This window comes from Pelophylax lessonae (genome assembly GCF_965119305.1).
Source record: "Pelophylax lessonae genome assembly, chromosome: 12".
In the NCBI taxonomy this organism is placed as follows: domain Eukaryota; kingdom Metazoa; phylum Chordata; class Amphibia; order Anura; family Ranidae; genus Pelophylax; species Pelophylax lessonae.
This window is the reverse complement of record NC_138779.1, coordinates 19,518,322-19,528,275: the sequence shown is the minus strand read 5'-3', so window position 1 is coordinate 19,528,275 and position 9,954 is coordinate 19,518,322. Positions and strand designations below refer to the sequence as shown.

Here is a 9,954-nt window from a genome sequence, read left to right as displayed (position 1 = left end):
CCTCTGAATGCCAGTCTGCCAGGATGTGGAGTGAGAGTTTCTGATATCTCTTCTGTCCTCTTCATGGTTTTCCTTGCCGGAGAGAAAGCTATAGCTGAGTACCAGCAGTGCAAGGATCTCCCTGCTTCTCCTTCATTCATTGGGTGGATCTGTGCTTCCCACACCTCTCCTGTTACTGCTTCTTGATCATTACTCCATCAGTCACAGTCTTGCTCCTCTTTGAAGATGACCGCCTTTGCATAGAGGCCCCGACCCAAGTCATGATGTGTCCAGTTATGTGCTGGAGGATAGGCTGCAAGAAGACCAAAGGCAATATTGGTCACCAGTCCTTTGCCCTCTGCCTGACCCATTTGGGCACAGGTTATACAGTTCAGGTTCTCTTTTAAAATGTCCTTTTAATGACCATATAAAAACGTGTCTATTCATATTTAATAGAAGATCGTATTTTAATTTTATTTTTTTGTTGTTTTCGTAGAACCCATCTGCACACCATGTCTCACAGATATTCGGACCCCTCCGTGGGTGACAGATCTTATCTCATGTATGAAAAAAATGCCAACTCTACAGCCAAAAATTCCATACCACGAAAAAGTTTGAAACCCGTGGATAATGCCTCGTACGTGCCAGAGCAGGCCCCTTCCCCGGTTGAGGCCCACCGAGTCATCCTGAGCACGGAGAGCCCGGCCGCCCACAAGCTGGGGACTCAGCAATTGATTCCAAAAAGTTTGGCCATTGCCACAAAGACGAAGGCCCCTCGGCACCACACTATCGCATCGTCCACTATCAGCAAGGAGTTTCTGGAGCAGGAGCAGAGGAAGCTCTCCGCCCGGGAGATTTCTATAGACGATGATGTAGATTCTGGCGGATTAAAAAGGAATTTAAGGAATCAATCTTATAGGGTGGCTATGAGGGGTTTTAGAGATGAAGATTACCAGCCCATCAATCCAATGTCAACCCAGTCCCTCAAGCCAATGTCAACCCTGAAGCCCGTTTCAGAGAATCCAAATGCTCCACCCCCGAGGAGTCCTGGAAGATCTAAGGTTTGCCTATATTTGCATTAGTATCCCAGGCATTTTTTTTTTCACCTTGTGCATTCACCAGTCATGGAGAAAGATGTAGAATGTGTGCTACATATGTACTCAAGTTACAAAAAAAGTTTAATAATCTCAATTGAAGAACATGGGGTTGAGGCACTTCAGAATTTCATGGTTACATTATAGGCACCAGATATATACTTTAAAAAAAATAAAAAAAAAAAAAAAATATATATATATATATATATATATATATATATATATATATATATATATATATATATATATATATATATATATATATATATATATATATATATATATATATATATATATATATATAATTTTTTATTATTAAAAATGTGTGTGTGTGTATGTATGTGTATATGTGTATGTGTGTGTATATATATATATATATATATATATATATATATATATATATATATATATATATATATATATATATATATATATTATACATTTTGTATATTAAAAAAAAAAAAAAAAAAAAAAAAATCTATTATAACAATTAAAAAGTTCCCTGTTGTATATAGGGAATACATCTAGACATACAAAGGAAAGACTAAGATAGGGCATAACAGTACAAAAAGATCACACTGTCCTTATTAAAACATTGGATTCTGAGCGGGGTATCCTCCAACCAGGGGGGGTCCCCCAATCAATAAGCTACCGATTTCTTGACAAACTCTACAGGTTTCGTGGGGGAACTGCTTCTTCAGGAGTAATATTGATACAGAGGTGTGATCTGAAACATGAAAAAAATGGAACATCATAATGATGATGATAATAGATTAAATTATTAAAATATGGCCCCACTTAATTAGGGATGGAGGCAATGGATATGGGAATTAGCTTTAGTTTTGTGTTCATTTTTGTCATTCTTATAGTATGTCATGTTTAATTTATTATTATGAATATTATTATTATTATTGTTATTATTATTACAGAGGTGTGATCTGAAACATGAAAAAAATGAACAATAATAATAGACTAAATTATTAAAATATGGCCCCACTTAATTAGGGATGGGGGGCAATGGATATGGGAATTGGCTTTAGTTTTGTGTTCATTTTTTGACCTTCGTATAGTACAAGTCATGTTTAATATATTATTATTAGTATTATTATTATGAATATTAATAATAAATATTAGAGGTGTGATCTGAAACATGAAAAAAAATGAACATAATAATAGACTAAATTATTAAAATATGGCCCCACTTAATTAGGGATGGGGGCAATGGATATGGGAATTGGCTTTAGTTTTGTGTTCATTTTTTGACATTCTTAAAGTACATGTCATGTTTAGTTTAATTTAATTTTTTATTATTATTGAATATTATTAGAGGTGTGATCTGAAACATGAAAAAATGAACATAATAATAGAATAATAATAATAATAATAATAATAATAATAATAATAATAATAATAATAATAATAATAATAGATTCAATTATTAAAATACGACCCCACTTAATTAGGGATGGGGGCAATGGATATGGGAATTAGCTTTAGTTTTGTTTTCATTTTATGACATTCTTATAGTACATGTCATGTTTAATTATTATTATGTTGAATATTATTAGAGCTGTGATCTGAAACATGAAAAAATTAACAATAATAATAATATATGAAACATAACAATACATGACATGTACCAAAAGAATGTCAAAAAATGAACACAAACCTAAAGCGAATTCCCATATCCATTGCCCCCATCCCTAATAAGTGGGGCCATATTTTAATAATTGTAATTTATTGTTATTATCATTATTTTCATTTGTTCATGTTTCAGATCACACCTCTGTATCAATATCACTCCTGAAGAAGCGGTTCTCCCACAAAACCTGTAGAGCTTGTCAAGAAATTGGTAGCTTATTGATTGGGGGACCCCCTGGTTGGAGGATACCCCCCTCAGAATCCAATGTCTTAATAATGACAGTGTGATCTTTTTGTGCTGTTATGCCCTATTTTGGGTATTTGTATGTCTAGATGTATTTTCAATATACAACAGGGAAGTTTTTAATTTGTTATACTAAATTTTATGTAATTTAAAAAAAAAAAAAAAAAAAAAAAAACTTTGATCTGGTTTACTGCAGTCTTTAATGTACCATGAATGTCCTAAGTGCCTCAACCCCATGTTCTGCTCTACAAAAGCCATGGAGAAAAGGGTAAAGGCAAAACCTCCTTTTGTTTTGGATGGAGTGGAGAGGGATTAGAACCCCTGTCAGTTTTTATTACTTCTGTGTCCCCATGAGGGAGATTCTCCCTCTCTATTTGTCCTGTGTACCGTTATTATTGAAAGTAAAAGAAATCCCAAATTTTGGGTTGTCCGAAAAGGAATAGAGGGAAATACTTTCGATGGGGACACCAGTTCTTTTGACGGGGGCAAGAGATTCCCTTCATTTGCAAGGATTTTCTCTCACTTCCTGTTTTGGCTATGGGACAGGAAGTGAAGGAAAATCTCCCCAATGAGACACAAATGGCAAAAATAAACCTTACAGGGATATAACCCTTCCTTACTCTATCCAAAATGAGAAAAAAAAAAAATGTGCCTATAGTTCTACTTTAAATAAAAATGCCCCCCTTTCCTCCATTAAGGGCTCGTTCACACTGGTGTTGCTCTTTGAACAGTGATCATCATTCAGGTCTCTCTTCAGAGAACATTTTAACATCCAGTGAGGAGGCTTTTGTATCATTTCCTCACTGCCTGCTTTAACCTCTTGAAAGGGGGGCTCTAGCATGCTGCATTGCACATGGTTGCGGGTGTTCTCAGAGTTACCCGATTCACTTGAATGGGTCCTATTCAGGGGGACTCAAGCAAAGCATTGTGACTACAGCATGTGTAGACCCCAGGCGCTGCCTCTGTAGTGAAAGAGGGGGAAGCTTGGTGAGTGATAAAACTGCGGCTCAACTACTGGATTTTATTGCCCTCCCCAACCCTCTAACAGGTTTAATATGTGCTGCCACATTATTAAATGACATATACCATAGCAGAGATTGCCCTGGGGCGTTGGTAAATTACACCTTTGTTGGGACAAAATAATATTAAAATTATATTTCCAGATAAATTAAAAAAATATATACATATATACACACATTATATATAATCTCAAAAGTAAGTACACCCCTCACATTTATGTAAATATTTTATTCTATCTTTTCATGTGACAACACTGAAGAAATGACACTTTGCTACAATGTAAAGTAGTGAGTGTACAGCTTGTATAACAGTGTAAATTTGCTGTCCCCTCAAAATAACTCAACACACAGCCATTAATGTCTAAACCGCTGGCAACAAAAGTGAGTACACCTGAGTAATTGGGCCCAATTAGCCATCCCCCCCCCCCTTTCCCCGGTGTCATGTGACTCGTTAGTATTACAAGGTCTCAGGTGTGAATGGGGAGCAGGTGTGTTAAATTTGGTGTTATTGCTCTCACTCTCTCATACTGGTCACTGGAAGTTCAACATGGCACCGCATGGCAAAGAACTTTCTGAGGATCTGAAAAAAAAGGATTGTTGCTCTACATAAAGATGGCATAGTCTATAAGAAGATTGCCAAGACCCTGAAACTGAGCTGCAGCACGGTGGCCAAGACCATACAGCGGTTTACCAGGACAGGTTCCACTTAGGACAGGCCTCACCATGGTCGACCAAAGAAGTTGAGTGCACGTGCTCAGCATCATATCCAGAGGTTGTCTTTGGGAAATAGAGGTATGAGTGCTGCCAGCAGTGCTCAGACCATACGCCGCACACTGCATCAAATTGGTCTGCATGGCTGTCACCCCAGAAGGAAGCCTCTTCTAAAGATGATGCACAGGAAAGCCTGCAAACAATTTGCTGAAGACAAACAGACTAAGGACATGGATTACTGGAACCATCTCCTGTGGTCTGAAGAGACCGAGATAAACTTATTTGGTTCAGATAGTTCAGATGGTGTCAAGTGTGTGTGGCGGCAACCAGGTGAGGAGTACAAAGACAAGTGTGCCTTGCCTACAGTCAAGCATGGTGGTGGGAGTGTCATGGTCTGGGGCTACATGAGTGCTGCTGACACCGGGGAGCTACAGTTCATTGAGATAAACCATGAATGCCAACATGTACTGTGACATACTGAAGCAGAGCAATGATCCCCTCCCTTCAGAGACTGGGCCGCAGGGCAGTATTCCAACATGATAACGACCCCAAACACTCCTCCAAGATGACCACCGCCTTGCTAAAGAAGCTGAGGGTAAAGGTGATGGACTGGCCAAGCATGTCTCCAGACCTAAACCCTATTGAGCATCTGTGGGGCATCCTCAAACAGAAGGTGGAGGAGCGCAAGGTCTCTAACATCCTCCAGCTCCGTGATGTCGTCATGGAGGAGTAGAAGAGGACTTCAGTGGCAACCTGTGAAGCTCTGGTGAACTCCATGCCCAAGAGGGTTAAGGCAGTGCTGGAAAATAATGGTGGCCACACAAAATATTGACACTTTGGGTCAAATTTGGACATTTTCACTTAGGGGTGTACTCACTTTTGTTGCCAGAGGTTTAGACTTTAATGGCTGTGTGTTGAGTTATTTTGAGGGGACAGCAAATTTACACTGTTATACAAGCTGTACACTCACTACTTTACATTGTAGCAAAGTGTCATTTCTTGTAAAGAAATGTAAAGTAGTGAGTGTACAGCTTGTATAACAGAGCAATGATCCCCTCCCTTCAGAGACTGGGCCGCAGGGCAGTATTCCAACATGATAACGACCCCAAACACTCCTCCAAGATGACCACCGCCTTGCTAAAGAAGCTGAGGGTAAAGGTGATGGACTGGCCAAGCATGTCTCCAGACCTAAACCCTATTGAGCATCTGTGGGGCATCCTCAAACAGAAGGTGGAGGAGCGCAAGGTCTCTAACATCCTCCAGCTCCGTGATGTCGTCATGGAGGAGTAGAAGAGGACTTCAGTGGCAACCTGTGAAGCTCTGGTGAACTCCATGCCCAAGAGGGTTAAGGCAGTGCTGGAAAATAATGGTGGCCACACAAAATATTGACACTTTGGGTCAAATTTGGACATTTTCACTTAGGGGTGTACTCACTTTTGTTGCCAGAGGTTTAGACTTTAATGGCTGTGTGTTGAGTTATTTTGAGGGGACAGCAAATTTACACTGTTATACAAGCTGTACACTCACTACTTTACATTGTAGCAAAGTGTCATTTCTTCAGTGTTGTCACATGAAAAGATAGAATAAAATATTTACAAAAATGTGAGGGGTGTACTCACTTTTGTGAGATACTGGATATTCTATGCTGTTCAAATGTAATTTGTTTTCAACAGAGAATACCACATCTGGCCACTAGATGGAGTTGAGTAGTATAGGAAATTCCTATAATAATTGGCTCCATCTAGTGGCCAAATGCTATATGTTCAATTAATGTTTTACATTTGAACAGCACAGGATATAGCCTAATGACATTCGTTTTTTGCCCCATTCGCACAAAACCATGTACATGAACTTCACTGGGCCCATGTTGTGTTTTAAATAACATTGTAAAAGGAGAAAACAAATAAATGAGAGCTGGGGAGGTTTTATCACAAGCTACAATTCACTTCAACTTTTTTGCTGACTATGTAACACATATGTGCGATAGTGACAAGGCTTTGCCTTAACACCCCACATATGGAATGAGGGTTCTGTGCTTAGAGTTCGCTCCCAGCACCAACCGCTCCTGATTTCTAGTTTTCACAGCCAATCACAGTGTTCACATGAACAGTAAATCTGTCCCGCCCCTCTGCTTTAAAGCAGAACGAAGGTCCCGCCCGCTGGTACTTTCTGTACAAAGAGCAGGCAGGCTCTTTATTGCAGAGATATAATGCAAAAAAAAAAAAAATACACCTTTCTGCCTGCTCTCTGCGGTCTCCGGCATGTAAACTGAGCTGCACATGCACAGCTCCACCTACAGCGCCGGCCCCATCCTTGTGTCCTGGGATGAGTTGCGCCTGTGCATGAACAGCTCCGCCTACAGCGCCGGCCCGATGCTTGTGTGCTGGGATGAGTTGTGCCTGTGCATGCACAGCTCCGCCTACAGCGCCAGGCCCCATCCTTGTGTCCTGGGATGAGTTGCGCCTGTGCATGCACAGCTCCACCTACAGCGCCGGCCCCATCCTCGTGTGCTGGAATGAGTTGTGCCTGTGCATGCACAGCTCCACCTACAGCGCCGGCCCAGTCCTTGTGTGCTGAGATGAGTTGCGCCTGTGCATGCACAGAAGTGACGTCATCTAATACCAGCCAATGAAGACGGCCGAAGACCAGTACACAGAAGATGCGGGTGCCCGTGAGGGATGGAGACTGTTGGAGGAAAGAGGAATACACCTCCTGTATTACAGCGCCCCCACTCTGGATGAAGGAGAACAAGGGGCACAGGCGGACAGCAGCATGTTCAGCCTTGGGGGGGATAGTGTTAAATGCACTAGTACAGGGATTCCAAAACTGTGGCCCTCCAGTTTTTCAGGAACTACAATTCCTATAATGCCTAGTCATGTCTGTGAATGTCAGAGTTTTCCAATGCCTCATTAAATGTGTAGTTCCGCAACAGCTGCAGGGCCGTAGTTTGGGAAACCCTGCACTAGCAGATTTAAACACACTAACTAACTGAAGCCAAACTCCAGCTCACACTTTTTATAATCCGTCACTGAAAACTTTCCATTTGGGATAAAAAGTTTTACATGAATGCTGATCATTGTAAGCACCTCTGCCAGTGTTAAATGGTTTTGTCTCCTCCCTGTAAACCGATCCATTCTGCTGGAGAGCTCGTTCTTTTAAAAAACAATAGACTTACTCCACCAGATGAAAATAGAAGAAAGAAAGCCTAAAAAAATAGAAAAGGAATGCAGCCATCACAAGCTGCAGTGTAAGTTTGTTTTTGGGGTGCAATGCCGCTTTTAAGAGCCAGTTAAAGGGCAGTGGCGGGCGGACAGGAAGGGGTTAAAGCCGTAATCTGCATTGTCCATATCTCTCCTTCACATAACCGTTTTTACTTTTCCAGAAAACATTTGGAAAGAAAAAAATGCAGCGCCACGCGGGTTCCTTTAAAGACGGTAAGGGTGCTAGTCACTATTTATTGTGGCTGGGGGAGGGGAGGGGGGGGCTCATAAATCCAGCCAATAAAATGTTAAGCGCAGAGTTGGAGTGATGAATGACGTCTGTTAGGCCCTGAGCCGATCTGGAGAAACACAATTAAATTATACGAGGCGCTATGAATAATGCAATGCGTAATTAATGCCGCTGAATTTTTCAGGACGCGCGCTTACAATATACCGTTATTTTAGAGGTAATTATAGAGATTTGTGACAATGTCAATTTGCTGAGAGAGGTGAGAAATAAGAGGCCGAGCCGGAGGTTCCGCGCTCTTACAAAGCTTTTTAAGGTCCCATTCATAGCTCAGCGGTTTGTAGCCTGAACCTCCAAAATGCTGGAGGAGAAAAAAATGAATTATTCTCTATGGAGACGGTTCACATCTCCACTCCATCACCTGAACCCAAACGCCTGAAGGTCAAAGTTCTGGAGGGTTTTTTTGTAGCTCAAATTGGGCAAATTTTGAGGATTTTTTCTTTTTTTTTTTCCCATTGAAATAAATGGAAACACATCACAGCACGTTTGGATGCACATTTGGGTGATTTTGTGCTCAAATGAAAAAAATAAGAAAAAAATAAAATAAGAATGAATAAATAACTGTAAAATACAGAAATGACAAAAATCATCAATAATAAATAAAATAAATTTAATAATATGCAATAATGCATAAATAATAATCAACCCCAACCCTAAAATTATTATTATTATTAAAAAGTAAAATAATAATAATAAACAATAATAATAATTTTAGGGTTGGGGTTAATTATTATTTATGCATTATTGCATATTCATTTATTTATTTATGATGATTTCTGTATTTATTTTACATTAATTTTTTTCATGTATTAATAATAATTTAGTAATAATTTTAGGGTTAGGAGTTATTTATGTTTTATTATTGCAAATTATTCATTTATTTTTATTCTTTATGAAGATTTTTGTGATTTCTGTATTTTACATTTTATTCATATTTTACTTTTTAATAATATAAAATACAGAAATCACAAAAATCTTCATAAAAAATAAATGAATAATTTGCAATAATACAGAACTCCTAACCCTAAAATTATTACTAAATTATTATTAATATATGAATAAATGTAAAATAAAATACAAAAATAATCATAAATTTAAATGAATAATATGCAATAATACATAAATAATAATTAACCCCTAACCTTAAAAAAATTATTTTTATTAAAAAAGTAATAATATAAGGATAAATAAATGTAAAATACAGAAATCACAAAAATCATCATAAATAATAAATAAAATAAATGAATAATATGCAATAATACATACAAAATAATAACCCCGAACGTTAAATATTTATTATTATTAAAGTAATATAAGAATAAATGTAAAATACAGAAATCACAAAAATCATCATGAATAATATGCAATAATACATAAATAATAATTAACCTCTAACCTTAAAAAAATATTTTATTATTAAAAAAGTAATAATATAAGGATAAATAAATGTAAAATGCAGAAATCACAAAAATCATCAATGAATAAAATAAATGAAAAATATGCAATAATACATAAATGATAACCCCTAGCCTTAAAAAAATTATTAAAATAAATTAATAATAAACAAAATACATAAACCCCTAACCCAAAAAAATAAATTACCACTACTACAATAATAATGTATTTATTTTTGTGTTTAATGTGTTTAGCTATTTTATTAACAGTTAGTGGTTTAAGTAAGGGGTTAATATCATTACTTAGTTCTCATTTATTGAATGTATTTTTTAATAATTATTTAGGATTATGTTTTATTTGTGTA

At 37.7% G+C, this 9,954-nt stretch overlaps 1 protein-coding gene across 1 annotated transcript in view; it reads left to right on the top strand.

The window, feature by feature from the left end:
* Positions 1-491: 491 nt before the first annotated feature.
* Positions 492-9,954, top strand: part of ARHGEF16 (Rho guanine nucleotide exchange factor 16) — a gene marked incomplete at its 5' end in the record, with an annotated part of 69,976 nt that continues 60,513 nt past the window's right edge. The window contains 2 exons of the mRNA XM_082273304.1: positions 492-1,040; positions 8,071-8,122. Coding sequence (XP_082129430.1) covers positions 492-1,040; positions 8,071-8,122 — 601 coding nt within the window. The remainder of the gene's footprint in view (positions 1,041-8,070; positions 8,123-9,954) is intronic.